The sequence below is a fragment of the Ictidomys tridecemlineatus genome, chromosome 4, assembly GCF_052094955.1.
Source record: "Ictidomys tridecemlineatus isolate mIctTri1 chromosome 4, mIctTri1.hap1, whole genome shotgun sequence".
In the NCBI taxonomy this organism is placed as follows: domain Eukaryota; kingdom Metazoa; phylum Chordata; class Mammalia; order Rodentia; family Sciuridae; genus Ictidomys; species Ictidomys tridecemlineatus.
The window spans coordinates 85,432,434-85,451,444 of NC_135480.1; the positions used below are offsets into that span (position 1 = coordinate 85,432,434).

General features: G+C 33.2%; 1 protein-coding gene across 3 annotated transcripts in view; it reads left to right on the forward strand.

The window, feature by feature from the left end:
- The window catches only part of Cntn5 (contactin 5), a 1,189,809-nt gene that overhangs the window by 919,876 nt on the left and 250,922 nt on the right, over positions 1–19,011 (forward strand). For all 3 annotated transcript variants that reach the window (XM_078046906.1, XM_040285131.2, XM_078046907.1), the window contains 3 exons: positions 6,123–6,259; positions 8,252–8,381; positions 10,337–10,487. In XM_078046906.1, the coding sequence (XP_077903032.1) occupies positions 6,123–6,259; positions 8,252–8,381; positions 10,337–10,487 (418 nt within the window). The remainder of the gene's footprint in view (positions 1–6,122; positions 6,260–8,251; positions 8,382–10,336; positions 10,488–19,011) is intronic.

Sequence of the window (19,011 nt, forward strand, 5' to 3'; positions counted from 1 at the left end):
CCCTTGATTTGATCTCCAGCACCTCAAAAATAATTTAAAAGTAAGCAGTAGAACCAGAATCCACCTTTGAACAGGCAATGATACCAAAATTCAACTCCCACCTACACCTCTAGTTATATGGTGCTACCTCTCAATGAGATTGGCTGACCTGAGCCCAGGCATGGGATGGAAAGTAGGTAATTTCTACATACTGTATTAATATTGGAGGAAGCTGTATGACGTATTCAGACTCTTGCCACTCATTATTTGTTTTTCTGTCCTTCGAAATTGTGTTTATCTATATTAGATATAATTTTAATGATATTTCAGCTATGAAAGATTTACTACAGGAAAGGATAAATAATTGTAGATTCCTGATTCATAGACAGTAAACATTTTCAAAACTGTTTCTTTGGAGAAAATTTTTCCAGACTTGAATTCTACTTTTATCTTGAAAATGGTGTCATATGCATGTATAGAGTTGATAGAAAATTGAAGTTGAAATTAATGCATGGGCAATGGGTTAGGGGTGTAGAGTATCTAATATTTATTATGCTCAATCATCATAGTAGCCCACTGAAATAAGAATTACCACCTGCAAGTTACAAATGAGACTCATTAAATTTAAGTAACTTATTCCCAGTCACATAATAGAGCAAGGGCATAGTAGCACTGGGACTTGAACCTGTATTCACCCCCAACTGTATAATCTTTCCAACATAGCACATTACCTCTCACTGGCCCACAGCTGAGATTCATATTATGAAAAGTGATCTAGATGGATAAAATGTGTTAACTCCTCGGTGCTTAAGAGTACCGGAACAACGAAGGTGGCCAATAACACTTAGCATTTATCAGTATAGAGTTGCAGAATTTCTAATGACAAGAGATAATCAGCAAGAGTTTTCTTTATGCACATCTGCTTAGTGTTTTAAAAAATGTAACCCAGAGACTGATGTGAAGCTCAAATGTATTACATAAGTAGTTGCCAATATACTGTACATCTGGTGAGGTTTTAACAGCTTCTGAGTTTAAAGTGCCATATGTCTCCTCAGTTTTCCATACCCTAAAAGAGGTGGCCTTTAAAAAGCTAGATAAAAGATGTTACCTAATTTTATTTAAATGTGGCCCAACCTAGAATTTTCTTTTCCAGATGGACTGAAGATTCCCCACAATGCAGACCATGTTTTGATTTATGTTAGCACCACATTACTCAGAAGCTAAAGCCACTGCCCTCTAGTTACCTGTAGTCTTCCACTAAAGAAAACCTTAAAAAAGTAACCTTGTGTGTTTCTGATTTTATATTACTGAAAATTTTGTTGTTTTTTTCTATGAATATTCAAAGTGTTGTACTATCATTTTGATACCATGGCCTCAAACAAATTCAGTCTGAAATCTAGTGGTTAACTGTTTATTTTAAAATTGTATCACTGCCCTTTCACATAATCCTTTAATTTTTTTTGGCTTGGACCAGATAGTACATACCTATTAGCTTATGAAATACCATTAAGTGTAAAGAAATCTATTATAAAAGTTGAGCTTCAATAGTTCTAAACATAACCCACATTTTTCAAGTGTATCATGAAGGATGACAATCCAAAAATCCAAATAGCCTTAGTGTTTATCCAATGATGATGTTAAATTTATTTTTACAATATGGAGCTTAACTTCATTGTAGCCATGATGTGCTTCTCACGTTTCATTTGTGTTTGTGAGTGTATTTGTCTGGACTTACTTGAAAGTTTTTATGTTAAATTGGCAAGAGCAGTTTATATTATACTAATTGAATGTGACATTTAGAAAAGCAATCAAATGACATTACTAAGGTACCCTGTTTTATAGTTTTTCCTATTATGTGATACAGATGTCATTATACAAATAAACAGAAATAAATATTCTATACTGACTGCACAAAGATTTATAAGCCAGGAAGAGTCATAGTTAAAATAGAAAAGATCTGAAACCATCTCAAGAATTGATAAATTGGTAGCATTTTTTCAATATGAAGGGCAATTTTGCAGGCCATTTTTATTTAGAATTAATAGAATAATGAATGAATTTGAATAATATTTCAGTTGCATCTCGCCCACTAGATTTTGAGGTGACACTGTTGCATGTTTGCAGTTTTGTTCTCTGTGTAAGCATTGCATCTGTAGTGGTGTCCAAAAACATTTGTAAGAAAGGAAAGAAGGATTTAGTTCATAATAACGGAATTAATCACTTGTTTGAATCCCATGACAAATTTATTTTGAAATCAGTATTCTTAATGTTACTAAAATACAGCAATCCAAAATATGTTTGGAGAAATATTATTGAAATTTCTGTTTTCCAGATGATAAAATTTGTTTTTATTTTAACGTTTTAATAGTTTGTTATTTCTAATTTTTCACTTGTTATTTCTAAATTTTCTTTTTAGTGAATTTTTAAGATACTTTCTTTTTAACACCCACGAACTGTGCATCCCAGCATTAGAGTACATTAAAAGAATTATCATTAAATAGAAGTATCCATATTTTGTGATTAAATAATATGAAATAAGGTGCTTAAGTTATATGTGATATACACACAAATGCATATGCATTTGATTTAACACAAATGTGTTGATTTAACACATTTGTGTATGTGTTAAATCAACACTATTTCAATGATCTCATGATCTTAGTGTCATACTGTGACCAAGCAAAAAATTAAGTAATGATTTAAGTCACATGAGCAACAAGCTACTACTTGATAATTTTCCAAGCAAATAAGAATCAGTTATCCATGGACAGTGCAAATGGCTTTTCTTTGGGGTTAAGATTAATATGATTTATTTAATTTAGACTAACCCTAAAATAATGGGTAGAATTAAAAGAGAGAGTGAAGAGAAATAGAACATTCCATGTGCAGTGAATAATTTTCAAAAATATAGAATGTGTGCATGGGAAACAGCAAACTGGTCTAGACAGATTACAGGGGTCATGCACAGTGTATACCAATTAGGGTGGCAAAGTAAGGTTAGAAAGTTTAGGAAACTCAAATATGAGAGTGTACTATTGCTCTTGTTTCTAACCACCTCTATTAGCATTTTCAGTATATATGACATGTAACTATAAAGAGACTTAATTTGGAAGCCAAGCACAAAAATTGGGGCCAATATTTGAAATTCATTAAGAATATTTTTAATAATAGCTTCTACACCTACAGCTTGAACCACAGGATGTATTTCAAGCCTAGAAATCCTGAATGTGGTATGCCACAGCTGTGGTAGGGCTCCTAAAAGATAAGAGTATATTGGTTAGAAGACCAATAAACTAATAAAAACAAAATAACCAATCAAAAATAAACAAAGGAGTGAAAGGAACACCAGTAGAGAAGGAGAATAGGGAGAGGAAGAAGGGGAAGGAAAGGGTAGGGCCACCAGAGACAGAAATGGAGCAAATCAAATTCCATGTATGTATTATTTTTTTTTCAAAATGAACCTAGATACCATGTATAACTATAATGCACTAGTAAAAGAAAGAAAAAAAACATACTTAAACCTTCCCACCTAAAAACAAATAACTAATTTTATGACATTGGACAAACTTCTTTGACCTTTTTAAGCCAGAGTTTACTGATTTATAACATGCAATCTTTTTGTTTTTAAGATAAATATTACAGGAGTTAATTGAGAAATTATTTCAGTTTTTAGAACATACCAATTATTTTTATTTCTCTTTACTTTTTAAAAAATTTATTTATTCAAATTTGTTATACATGACAGCATAATGCATTTCAACTCATAGAACACAATTTTTCATTTACACACAGTAACACTATTCATGTCTTTATACATGTACTTAGAGTAACATTGTTCATCTTATTCCACCATCTTTCCTACCATCAGGGCCCCTCCCTTCCCCTTTCTCCCTTCTGCCCTACCCAAAGTTTCTCCACTTGTCCCATGCTACCCACTACCACCCTCATTATGGGTCAGCATCCACATATCAGAGAAAACATTTGGCCTTTGCTTTTTGGGGATTGGCTTACTTCACTTAGCGTGACATTCTCTAACTCCATCTGTTTACCTGCAAATGCCATAATTTTATTCTTTTTTAATACTGAATAATATTACATTGTGTATATAAACCACAGTTTCTTTATCCTTTCATCTATTTAAGGGCATCTAGGTTGCTTCTACCATTTAGCTATTGTGAATTGAGCTGGTATAAACATTGATGTGGCTGTGTTACGATAGTATGCTGATTTTTAGTCCTTTGGGTATAGACCGAGGAGTAGGGTAGCTGGAGCAAATGATGGTTCCATTCCAAGTTGTCCAGGGAGTCTCCATACTGCTTTCCAGATTGGTTGCACCAATTTACATTCTCAGCAGCGATGTATGAGTGTGCTTTTTTCCCCACATTCTCGCCAACAATTATTGTTGCTCGTATTCTTGATACCTGCCATTCTGACTGGAGTGAGATGAAATCTTAGAGTAGTTTTGATTTGCATTTCTCCAATTACTAGAAATGTTGAACATTTTTTCATATATTTGTTGATCGCTTGTATATTATCTTCTGAGAATTGTCTGTTCATTCCTTAGCCCATTTATTGATTGGGTTATTTGGAGTTTTTTGTTGTTGTTTGGTTTGGGGGCTTTTTTTTTTGGTGTTAAGTTTCAGTTTATACTACTAGCATCTAATAAATGAGAGTTGCTAGTCTCTTTATTTCCTCCCTTATAAACTGACTTTGGAATTGGACATCTATTATCTTTTCGTTTTGTTCTGTCACTCGGAATTAAACCTAGAGTGCTTAACCCACTAAGCAACATTCCCAGTCCTTTTTATATTTTAGTTTGGTATAAGTTCTGGCTGAGACTAGCCTTGAACAACTTCTTCTTCTCCTCCTTCTTCTCCTTCTCCTCCCCCTCCTCCTCTTCCTCCCCCTCCTCCTCTTCCTCCCCCTCCTCCTCCTCCTCCTTCTCCTTCTCCTTATCCTTCTGGATTGAACCCAGGGCCTTGTGCATGCTAGACAAGCACTCTACTAACTAAGCTATAACCTCAGCCCCTGGCCTAAAATTTGTGATCCATATGCCTCAGCCTCCCAAGTCACTGGGATTATAGGCATGCCAATTTGCCTGGTTCTGTTGTCCTTTTGGACCCACTATTCTGATATTTATGTTCAATTTCCTTCAACAAGTCTTTCTTATATCATTTTTATCCTCAGAACTGATGTTAGACTTCTGTCACAATAACAATTTATGTGGTTCTACTTCTCAGATTAAGTACTACACAGTACGACATGAATGAACATGAAGGAATTGAATGATCAAAGTCCTCACTAGTGTAGATATAATTTTTTAAACATGTAGGGTTTGTTTTATGATTTTTTCCTTTTTGCCAAGTATGTTACTAGAAAGATCAATAAATTAAGTACAAAATCATTTTCTATTTTTTGCTTTGAGTCTTTTTAAATGATAGGTATAGACAAAAAAAATATCACTTTTATTCTTTTCCTATGGAGGAAAGATACTTTAACTTGTGTCTTATAGGTTTTACATAATTACAGCATTATCTCTTTCTTCATAAAGGATTTTTTTTCTGTTACAATTTAAAATGTTTGTTATACTTGAAGAAGTCAATTAAATCAAGACAAATATTAAGTAACATTTGAATTCATGGATTATTTTTCCAAAACCATTCAGGTTCTAGTAGAAAAAAAAAATCAGAGCAAATATTGCGTAATCAACCAGTGATTTTCCTTCTTCCCAGAGCAACTGCTGCCCCACTACTTTGAAAGAGTGATACCTCTGCATAGCTAAATTCCACTAAAATGCCCTGGTGTCTTAGGGGAATCAAACCACTTTACTTTATAGCAGTAAAAAATAAATAAACAAGACATACTTCAAATAGTTTACAAAAGTATTTCTTAAGTTATGAAAATATTATGAGTGTTCTCTCTCTCATGTATGTGTGTTTGTGTATGTGTGTGTGTGTGTGTGTGTGTGTGTTTTGCATAGAAAATACAGTTCTATATGTAATGTAATGCTATGCTTCTTATAAACACACAGGCTAATTATTAAAAATAATATTTAATACTATGAATTTTTCCATGTGAAGTTTGAACCAGATGAAATTTTTAAGAAACTAAATTTCTCTTCTTTAATGCTTAAACACTTACAGCCTTCCCACACTGGTTAGAGAAACTGAACGACACTCAATTAGACAGTGGAAGCCCTCTCCGATGGGAATGTAAAGCCACTGGAAAGCCTAGGCCCACATATCGGTGGCTGAAGAATGGAGTACCACTCTTACCTCAGGTACTGTTGGGAACTATTAGCCTGTTCCAGGGTAATTTTAGTGAAATTTCACACAGGACATCAATAGGTTTCTTTAGTCTTACTGAAAACCATTTCTTACTCCTATCTTCAAATGTGTTTAGAGTGAGAAATATAACAAATATATGAGCAAGATTTTCTTTTTAATTACCTAATTACATTTTTAAGCAGTGTACTACATAATTTTTTCTAGATCCCATAAATTTTTTGGAAAATATCACTGATCATCACAGACTTATTGCCATTTCTAGAAGACCCTTAGATACCATCTGTTGTGTTGCCATCACATTGCAAATGATGGAGTTAGTCTCTTAATGTGAAGTGACTTGCCCAGGACTCCACATCTAATAGGAGAGGAGCTTGCAGTGGAATATTAGTCTCTTGCATCATTGGTGGGGTTCTTCCTGTGGCACTCTACTACCCACAGTCACAATAAATGTCTTTTCAGTAAATATATTACATATTTTTTAAAACAACTTGGTAAGTACTAGATTTAAATTAATTATTACTTCATTGCAGAATGATGGTAATAATTTTGATAGCTTTATTCCTTGATTGTACCCTTTGCAGGAGGGAGAACAGAGAAGCAATAGATCACTATTTATGACCAAAATGGAAGTAAGAGTGTGAAGTTGAGACTCTGGATACCAGTCCTGCCCAGGACTTGCACTGTCATAGGGACTCTTGTTCATAATTTACCTCGGTCTGTTCATTTTTAACATACAGAGATTGGATCATATCATTCCCAATTTCATTTTTTCCTAACATTTCCTTCTAAAGCTAATTAAGACAGGACAAAATGGAACTGTACAAAAAACCAGATAAATACATAGGGCTATAGTGAATTCTCTTGAATTGAATTCTTTTGAATACTCTTGAATTCTCTTTCTACTTTTCCTAAGAATACACACCCCTTGAAACAAAAAACAGGCTATGCTGGTCATTTTTTTCTATTTCTTTTACTTATTTAATTTTGTGTGCATATGTGGCACTAAGGATGGAATTCAGAGCCTCATGTTAGAGCAAGTGTTCTAACACTGAGCTACTTCCCCAAACCCATTTTAATTTTTATTTTGAGGCAGAGTCTCACCAGATTGTCCAGGCTGCCCTTTAGCTTGCAATCTTTCTGCCTTGGCCACCTGAGTAGCTGGAATTACAGACTTCTACTATCATGCCCAACTTGCTGGTTATACTTTATATTCCAAGCCTTCAAGTAACATTAATTCTACTGACAGATAATATGTTTGCTAAGTGAATGGGTCTATTTTGAAAATCTTGTCAAATTACTTGTCATTCCATTGATGAATCTCTGCTAAGATTAAAAAATAATTATTTGCTTGGCATTAAATAGAAAATGGAGGGGGTTTATTTAATACTTTTAATTCAAGATTGGTTTCTGAAATGTACCCTTGGCCTCAGTTTGCCTTAGTTAATACATGCTCAGTCTTCTTTCTTCTGTATTCTGATGATGAAGCTTATATTTTCTGACCTGTCATTTTTTGCAGACAGTAACAGTGAGGTTTTCTGTTTGTGTTAGTTTGTTGAGAAGTGAGAGAAAAGGCAAATTCCTGGTCAGATCAATAGAATGAAAGGCTTGTTCTTTTATCTGAGCTCTTGTTAACCTTGATCCCATGTCCACCACCTCCATCCTCTCCATCACTGAACCTCTGCTTCCTCTTTACAAAAGGAATTCCAATTAAAGTATCATCTACTGCTGCCTTTAACAAGATCAAGTCTGCAAAAAAGTCAGCTCAGATTAAAAACAAAACTGAAAGTAAAACTCCTAAAACAAAGGATAGGAAAATATAGTTATACTTCCCTTAGTGACTAAGAAGTAGTTACAATGTAACAAGAGACATAATAAACAATAAATTTATGTTACTTAGTTGTGAAGTAGTGTTTAACTTCATTAATTAGAGGTTTTTTTCATTGGTTGTTTACTTTCTAGATGTAATTTTTTTTATTCCATTACAGAGTAGGGTTGACATGGTTAATGGAGTACTGATGATCCACAACGTGACTCAATCGGATGCTGGGATGTATCAGTGTTTGGCTGAAAATAAGTATGGAGCCATTTATGCAAGTGCTGAACTGAAGATTCTAGGTATGAAATTTCTAAGTAAATCAGTAGAAAAGAAGGATTGCTTCTTTTCATGCTCTAATTCTTACTGTAAAGAAGTTTTATGACGTGGTTCTAAAAATCTATTTTACGGCTTAAAAAGAAATACTATATCTTGTTGATATGTTCTGTAAGCCTTAGAAAACAGGTTTATATTGTCTAAAGTTTGTACCATAGCTTTTTGTTTATTGGGATATTCTATTTAGTTGAAATCTTAAATGGTTTATACAATATATCTTTGCTCTGGCATTTTTAAAAATCATATAATGGAACATATGATAACTCAAGGAAAAATGCCTTTAGAGTATAGGGTATCTGAATATGGAATTCTAGCATACAATATTTGCTTCCATAGAAGGTTAATATTTCCCTAACCACTTCCTAACTAGCACTAGTTGTGTTTCCTACAAGATAGGACTCCAGGATAAATCATTCTCTTCTAATGGGACATAAGTTGTTATAATTCTTAATAAATGAGAAAGCCTCTGGAGGTCAGGCAAGGCAGGCTCAGAGACTATCCCTTTCATAAGAATGAAAACTGAAAAAAAAAAGAATGGAAACTGGACACTAGCAACAGATTGACTATTTAAATATTATAGGGAAGAGTGAATATAGTGAAAGAGTCTATCCAGAATAAGAATATTTTGAACACTGAAACTAATTTACTTTTTCCCATCTGATAGTTTCCTAAACTTTGATACAAGATGGTTGTAATACAAAGAGATATACTTTTGTGATCTTAATTCACTGTCTACTCCAAATAGGGGAAAGACAAAGCATACTTTCTATTCCCCACTTAAATTCCCAAAATATTACATTTACATAACACCAAACATCTCAGAAACCTGGAGAACTAGCATTTATAAATATAAGCCAAATATAATTCATCATTAATCAACTTATTGAATTATGAATATTTGCAGTTGAATTCCTGCACATTATAAAAAATATAGAGTGAATAGAAACAGTAGTCTGTTTAAATTTCCTACATCTTGTACAGTAAATATTAATGTATTGTCAATTCATACTCTGTAACATCTCAGAATGAAACAATTGAGTCTTTAGTTCTTTACCTATATACATTCTCTAACCCTTGTTATTCACTAGACATGTTTTCAAAATTACCTTTAATAAATTCTGTATTCCCTGTAGGCAATGAAAAATGTTAACTGCTATCTCTTCATAGTTTTTTTTTCATTTTTATTTCAGTCTCTCAGCATATCTCAATTGTATGCATGTAATATTTTAATGTCATTATGCCATTTGTTATATTGCTATATTATGAACATAAAATTCTTCTGAAATATACACAGAATTGTCTAATTGTATAAGTAATTGTCTCAGATACTGTAGACTTCCAGGCATATCTTTCAGAGATAAAAGCATCCTGATAAAAATCTAATAAAAGCAATATTAATGAATGATCATGCATAGATGAATAATTGCAAAAAATAAATAAATATTTTAATTAAAATTCAGGCAATTCAATTTTCTAAAAACTTTGTTTCATTTAAAACATTCAATTTTGTATAATACTGAAGTAAAATTTGGATTAAATTAAGACACAGAGTAAGGAGATGGAAGTCATATTATTGTCTTCTCCACAGGTAATAACTGTCTTTCCAAAGAAAGCTTAAACTTCCTTAGTTGTCCGCCTGACTTTCTGCACACATTGGCCATCAGTCTTTCAAACTGAAGCTGGTAATCATATTTAAAGCAAGTCATTTTTTATACAACCTTTATCTGTGGATCTCACAACAAATGAAACCAACATCTGCTATTTGAAAGATAAATATCTATTAATTAATAATAAATTAAAAATTTTGCTAATGCCTTTATGAAAATGTATCCTAGAGGAAAATGTCAAAATATCTAGATGAATCATCAACTAAACATAATTATCATTGCTTTGGGTAAAACTAACCTTTCCATTCTAATAGCTTCAGCTCCCACCTTTGCACTGAATCAAGTGAAGAAAACAATAATTGTCACCAAAGACCGAGAAGTGATAATAGAGTGCAAACCTGAAGGCTCTCCCAAGCCCACCATCTCTTGGAAGAAGGGAGATAAAGCAGTAAGAGAGAGCAAAAGGTAAGAAGTCCCTTCTATTTTAATAGTTTAACGTCAGACATTTTTGAGGTTGCAGAGGTCACATGTGAAGTATATAAGAGAGTCTTACAGATGTTGTGAGATATTTCATAAACTAACTGAAATGTATGTGTTTTGTCTATTAAGTAATTTTTAAAAGAAAATCAAAGTTCTGCCTAAGTATGGTCAGATTTCTTTGCCTCTTTGCGGTTTATCATCAGTTCAGAATTTCTCTAGGTAGTGAAGAAAGCAAACACTTTCATTAAGCAAGTTACCTTTGCTTTTCATTTTGGGTCTGCATATTTAGAGATCCACAAATTACATGATCATTTTCAAGGGCTGTGTTTTTCTTCAATGTTAATAATAGAAATAATGAAAACATATTCTGGATCTTCTGGATGATGACTTTATGATAGAATTTGTGTCATGTGATTTCTGTGCCAATGATTCCTTTTTGTTTCTAATCATGTTGATGCAAAAAAAAAAAAACTGGATTACTTTGATTGCCACAGCTAAATTTAAAATGTGCAGAAGAATTTTTAACATGTAAACATTTGTCTTTGACAAATTTTGGTTAAAGCCAAACTATCACAATACAAATGGAGAAAATTGAAAAGAGAATTAAATCATTACATTGCAATCTATATATGCCAATCATTATTATATTGATGTTACCAATGAAATTGAAATAATTGAGATTGATAAAAAATAACCTCCATCATATAAAAACAATATTCTGTTACTGCTTTAGAGGGTTTTCTCTTTATTCATTTTGGTCTATAAGAAAGAAGGAATTTGACTTGTTTTATTTCTGTACAAAGGTAAGTAAAATTATAGTTAAATAATTTAAGGCAATATTAGGGGTTAATTTGAATAATTCTTTAATTTTTCGAGTATTTTGAAAAATTTAGAGAACGTACACAGTTGAATCTGAATGTAGAGCTAAATGAACTGTAACTCTAAACTATTAAGTACAATGTTATAACTTCCAAGCATTATAGACAATCATTTGCGTTATCAGCAAAATACCAAATAATCAACAAAAAATTCCATTATCAGCAAAATATCAAATAATCAAAGGTTTACCTTTCTCTGCCATATTCTGACAGAATCTTCTGAGTTTTGTTTTGTTTTGTTTCTATTGGGAGGAGGCCTTAAAAACACAGCTCTTTTCTTATTTGTCTGTTTTGCTAAGAAAACAGAGAAATCATTATGCTGAAGCCGAATTTTTTTATAAGAAATAACTTAAGCCATATGATTTTTAGAAGAAATGTAATTTGCACATACATTGCCTGTTTCTATATTATAAAATGTTCCATTAATTTGGCTCTCATTGATATATTTAAAATGTGAAAGACAACAGATTATATCAGAGCTCATAAGTTTTTTATAGCTGGTAGTTGATTATATCATGGAAGGTGTCACAGGTTGATCAATAAACTGCTCCTTAGATATTCAGACATGTTATTACTAGTGATGATGACTGATCGTAAGTCTATAGCATTTATAATTTGCAAAACATTTTAACACTTAATAATATGATGCAAAATGTAAAACAGAACTCAGTTGTCCTGCTTACCCTTCAAATTATGAGGTTTTAACAACTTACCTACTTTTTCCCTTATAAAATTGCAACTTAAAAGAATAACTCCCGTGGGTTGTCAGAATTTAATGAATTTTTTTGGGAAAATTACATAGGCTGGTTGATAGCATCTATTAAACCCTCAGTAAATGTTACTTGAGATTATTGATGGTGGTAATGGTGGGGGTGGTGGTAATAATGACAGTACCATTTGAACCTTTGAACCTTTCAGTCCTAGCATCATTTTCTATTATCATTAGTATGATAATTTTTATAATTCCGTTTTTCTTTCTGTGGTAATTAAGGGAAACTATACTTAAGGAATTTTCTGGGACTAAAGGAGTCTTTTGGATAATCTTTGTGATGGATTTGTTCATCAAACTGTTCCCAAATAACCATTCTTGGTCCACAAGAGCCCCAAATCTCCACTTTTATCATCTATTGCGGACATTGCCACTCTCATCATTTACGTAGCTCAGTGTCTTTGGGAAAGGTTCCTCTACTTACAGGCTGAATATTTGCTTCTTCATCATCAGCTTCACAGATGATGTATAGACATATGACCGTACACAAGGAGTTCATGGAAACAGAGATAAAGCCTTTTGAAAACAGTTCCTCTTTTTATGCATCTTGTTCAATTGTCCTACAGGTTATGCCCATCGCTCTTGAAGATCACCAGCGCTCATTTACTTAGGTTCCTTTATCCATCATCTCCATTTTAATACTAAAACTAATAAACTTCAGCAGCCATAGCAAGTAAAACATTTCACAGGGATTTTCTCCTTAGTATACTTCCATTCAGAATGTTCTACTCATCAAACTCATATTGGATTTTCACTTCAGCTCATTATTTCCATTACTTGGCCATTAACTTTTGTTAAAATATAATCATCAAGAAGCACTCCAGCAGTGCACACATATTAAGTTTCCATTATTGCTTGTTCAATTTCTGTCTTTTTGATGGACAAATAAAATCTTCACTAAGACAAACAATTTATAGTTTTGGGTAAGAGTACAGTTTATTTTGTTTCCTTTCCATTGGTACATACATAAACTGTGATTGAACCTCATAGAATATGCCACCCGTGGTTAAAAATTATTCACAATTATTAAAATTTAAAGTGATTCAAGCACCCGTTTTCATTCTAGGCAGAAGACAGTACCAATTACAGAGACACTAGAACATAATTCAAATGGGTGCTTAGGAAATCTTGAGTCCAAAATAATAGCAATTATTCTATAAAGGAGCAGTATTATAGAATAATTTTTCTTTTATGGGACTATAATTTAAGCAAAGTATTGTCCAAAATTCCGTGTAATATTCCCTGCCCACCAAAGGAGGTTCAGAATGGCAAACTTTTCAACCTACTCATTTAACACGCATAGAAAATTGTGCTTGAAGTACCCATTAGTTGACTTCTAGTGGGAATTCATGTTGTGTTATTAGGCAGCAATGATCAAGCTCACATACTGACTCACAGACATATGGGGAAATATATTCTTCATAAAAGCCCTACAGGACGTTGTTACTGAGGGGAAGCATGGTCTTCTGAATCTTTCTCAGGAAGAAGAGAAATTCATGGGTATAATTAGGGTCTTGTTTCTGTCCCTTTGTTTCCACCTACATGCTGTGTTTGCTAATGAACAAGCTGTTTTGTTGTTTCCTCAATGACAATGTCTTTTACATATTAAGAACATAAAGCAATGTAGACCCTAGGTATCAGATTTTTTTCAGTGTCTCAGAAGTTGTTTAATGAGGGAAAATGAGCATATATGTATTAAAAATACATCATTTAACTTCCTTTGTGAATTAAAACCTATGTTTTCAAAGGAAATAAAATGATCAAAATGACATTTAAGAGGAAAGGCTGACATAGGACTTCATGTGACTGAATATTCCTTAACTGCTTACAGTCTGCAATGTGTTAGCTCTCAGAGATGGCCTCTTGTTCCATATGTCTGATGAGCTGAAGGGGATGATGAGGAAATTACCTTGTGTTCATTATTGTGGGGTTGAGCTGCCATTTCCTGGTTTCAACTAAAACTAACTGTGCACAACTACCTTCTTCACTTTCCCTTTCCACTGATAGTAAAACACATACACACACACACACACACACACAAATACAAAATCACAGCAGCATTGGAAATTAAGACTATGGATGAATACTAGAACCATAGGAGGAATAAATCACTGTTTTGAGAAGAAATAGGCTAAACTAAGAAATGGCTGGTTGAAGCCTAGACTATGGAACTATGGTAAATTCATAAGAAACCAGCAGGGGGTATCTTTCACAAATGTCTAATGCCCACATCTACTAAATCCAGAAATTTGTCCTGGGACATTCCTACCACAAGGCCATTTTTTTTTTAAGACACCAAAAATGTTAGTTTTCTTATTTTAGCCATCTGTACTGATCCAAAACAGTTTTGGAGATTAGGAATCTAGCAATTTGAAGTGATTAATAAATATTAATGTTGATGAATAATAATACAGAAGAATTATATTGAAATTTGTGGATTGTGAAAGTTGTGTAATTGTATGTATTTCTTTTAGCACAAGAAGGCAGACACTGTTTAAGTTTTCTAGGAGAGTTAATTTACATTTATATACTCATAAGGATGAGAGGATGGAACTGGTGAATACCTCACTCCAGTTGGGCTGCACTAGGGCCTTGGTAGAATATGCACAGCAGAGTAGGGGTGGTGTACCTTACTGATTTCAAAATAAATAATTGAGGGTGAGATTCTGGAAAACTGAGAGAAATAGCAAAAAGAGACGAGCCTGAGACAGTTTAAAGCACAAATACACATAAATCATAAAATCTAAATTATATTCATAAATATGGTAACAAGACGGTACCAAGCAAATATAAAAAGAGTAATCACCAATAATAGATACAGTATAAAGTATAATTTTTACATATGTGGGTATATACTAGGTAAATTAATAAATATTAAGAATTACAAAGCAAAAGGTTAAAAATATTCTGTTGTGACAATGTGTGCATAGTTCATGAAAGAAATGTCAAAGATAAAGTACACAAAAAATATGCACACACATATATGTATATATATGCAATACACATACACACACATATATCCATATGAAACACTGAAACACTGGGGTTTTTTTTGTTTTTTTTCAGTAGTGGGAATTGAACCCAGGGGCACTTTACTACTGATCTATGTCCTAGCCCTTTTTACTTTATTCTGAGACATGTTCTCACTAAGTTGCTCAGGCTGGCCTTAAACTTCTGATCCTACTGTCTCAACCTCTTGAACTGTTCTGTGCACCATCACACCAGGATGGAATGTTGTAGTTTTTGAAAACAGCTTTTGGGTGAATATTTAAGAACAGTGAGAAAATGATCATGATGTGTCATCAGTGGAATAGATAACGTATAGGCAGGAAACAAATTCTATTTGAAGAAAAGGTATGTGCATGCATGCAAACACAGTTAAAAATCTGAAAATAAATGCAGCTAATTGTTCACAGGCTTTTCCATAAGAATTTGGATATTTTGTAGATAAATTTAACCCTCAGTATGCTTTTCTACATGTTATAAATTATATATAATTATTATAATCTGCTTCATAATCAGTAAAGAAAGTTTAGATACACTAAACATTTTCAGGAGGAACATTCTTCAGAAAATTTAGGTGACATATATTCCTAAATATATAATTCAAATAATTTAGATTTAATTTGAACCTAAGGGAAGGACATTACTGTTCCTCTTTTTGCTAAATTTCTCTATGTCTTTAGGGAAAGAAACTTCTTAATTTTACAAACAATTCAAATAGCTCCCTCTCACATTCTATTTTAGGCCAGTTGAATAGACCTAAAATGAACATAAATTTAATTTTAAACTGATTTGAGCACATGAGTTACTATTCTTTCCAGAATTGTGTGGGATTTTTTTTTGTTTGTTCATCTGGTGGCCAACGTAAGCAAACAAGAAGCAAACATCTTAAACTGTGCTCTTTGTTTCTTCCTGTTCTTCTTCTTCATATATGGTATGCTGTCCTTCCCATAAAATATTCCTGATCCCAGCCTTCACTGTATTTTCTTCTGCTGAAATTACTGGTTAAGTGTTCTATTGATTTTTAATTGTAAATCACCAATATGATTCTTGAGATTTTTCAATAAATTTCCCTCACATATTCATTAATCCATCCAACAATTATTAAGTTGAAATCCATAAAATTGCCGTTTTTGTTAAAAACGGATAAATAGTGATTCAATTCCATATGGTTATATCTAGTGTTTATAATACCTAGATACTCCATTTCTGAGTATCAGCAATGAAGTGAATAAAACATTAAGTATCTACCAACGTGGAGTTCACAGTCTATACCAGCCTGATGAGTTGTTCAACTGTCCTTCTCCTTCTTGTGTCTTTCTAATATTACTGTCCTTCTCAGCACATGCCTGGCCTCTACAATAAAAATCTCCAAAGCATTCTGTTTTAAAACTACACCAGACATTCTCTCCCTTTTTTCCCCCCTTTCCCCTCACAAACTCTTATATGTAATTTTGTGTAACAATGAGGGTCTCCTTCCATTTCCATACAGTTTCCCTTCTCTCTCCCTTTCTTTCCCCCCACTCGTCTCTGTTTAATGTTAATCTTTTCCTCATGCTCTTCTTCCCTGTTCTGATCTTAGTTGCTCTCGGAGAAGATGAGAGGGAAGGGGAGGGGGGGATAGTAGGGGATAGGAAAGGTAGCAGAATATAACAGTCACTAATATGGCATTATGTAAAAATGTGGATGTGTAACGGATGTGATTCTGCAACTTGTATTTGGGGTAAAAAATGGGAGTTCGTAACACACTTGAATCAAATGTATGGAAGATGATATGTCATGAGCTTTGTAATGTTTTGAACAACCAATTAAAAAAAAAAACTACACCAGACAGTCACAATTCCCCAAAACAGTTCCTGCATTTTCTTACCTTATGGACTTGACCTACAATTTTCCTTTTTCTCTCCTTCTTTGTAGCACAGTAGTCACTCTCAATAATATTTAAGATCCTACTCTAAGAACTATCTTTTTGTGTTCTCTCAACACTGGAAATAGTCAAGCAGATAAGTTATGAGGAAGGTGTAGTTTGAAAGATATTAGATAAATTTTAAGTCAACTGATAACCTCCCGGGTCAATTCACAGCCCCCCTCGAGTTAGTTACTGTTATCTTTGATACAAATTTTGAAATTTCATTTGAGGGAGACTAAGTGACTTGTTCAAAATCATCAATTGCAAAACTGAGCTTTAAAACTAAGCCTGGTTCTAGTCAATAATTCTGTGATCCTAGCAATCAAATTGTTTAGCAATGAAATTGCATTTCAATTCACATGGAGAATAGTACTGGAATTTCCACTTAATATCTCTCTCTCTCTCTCTCTCTCTCTCTCTCTCTCTCTCTCTCTCTCTCTCTCTCTCGACTCAGCTTCACATTCCATACTACATTCTATACAAAAACTACATGACCAACTTCATAGTAAATTTTCTCTTCCTTGCTCTTTTTCACACAACTCATATTCAAATGACCTTCCAAATGAGGAAAATATTTGGTTAGTTGCATTCAAATGGCATTTTCATCATTTTAGTAATAGAATTGCTTATGCTTTAAATTGAAAATAATACAGCTAGAAAATACATTCAAGGCTCTTTTAGAACTAGATAGATCTAACAGATGAGTAGATCCTATTAACATAAATGTAATTATACAATTTCTGAGTAACATCCTTAAAAGAAACCTAATCAATCCTACTCAATCCCTCTCTAACCTCACATTGGCTGTAAATTGAAGATGGTTATATCATATAAAATTTGAACTAAGACAAACTTTAAAAAAAAAGAAACATGGATCCCTGGAGGACCTCAAGAATTATGCCTCCTATCCCCTTAAATGGCATATCAGCTTTGAAAAAGAAATAAGCTTTGTACCCTTTTAAAGCCACAGGTTTGTTGTACTTAGTTTATCTTATACTGAGGTTTTTTTGAGGGTGGTGGTTTTGTTATTATTTTGGTACCAGGGATTAACCCAGGAATACTTTACCACAGAGCTAAATCCCCACTCTTATTTTAAGTTGCTTAGGTTCTCACTAAATTGCTGAGGCTGGCTTTGAACTTTCAATCCTCCTGCCTCAGCCTCCTAAGCCTTTGGAATTACAGGGGTGCCTGGCTTTGAAGTGCTTAATAAATATAATATTCAATCAAAAAGATTCTCATGCAATCCCAAATATGGATGAGTTTACTTGTTTACCAGCACTTTGTTACTTCTGGCTTATTATAATTTTTCCTATTTTTAGATATATTTTTAATTAACATGCAACAGAAAAATTGTGCATTTCTGTGAAGTATAATGTGATATTTTGATAAATGTATATATTGTATAATGTTTAAGTCAGGTTTAACACATTTATCCCCTCAAACATTTATCATTTTTATGGTGAAAGCATTCAAATTTCTTCTAGTATTCTAAAATATATATATTTATTATATTATTATTACTATGATTATTATTATTATTGATCTACCATGTACTGACTCATTGGATTTCTTGCTTCTATTTCACTATAATTTAGTGATCAAACCCTCCCTCTCCCTCCTCCCTCTGCCTCTGGTAATCACCATTCTATCCTCAACTTATGCAAGACTTATTTTTTTAATAATCAACAATTGAGTGAAATCTTGTAGTACGTTATGAAGCTAACTTTCCTTCCAACAGATGTCATGAAGTCAAACTGCAAACTTAGAGACATGGGCCAAAGTTTAATCTTGCTATGATTTTTCACTTTCTCTTCTTTATGATAAACTAGATCACATCAGTGTTGAATATTGTCCTAATTATAAGAAATATTTATGGGGCTGGGGATGTGGCTCAAGCGGTAGTGCGCTTGCCTGGCATGTGTGCGGCCCGGGTTCGATCCTCAGCACCAC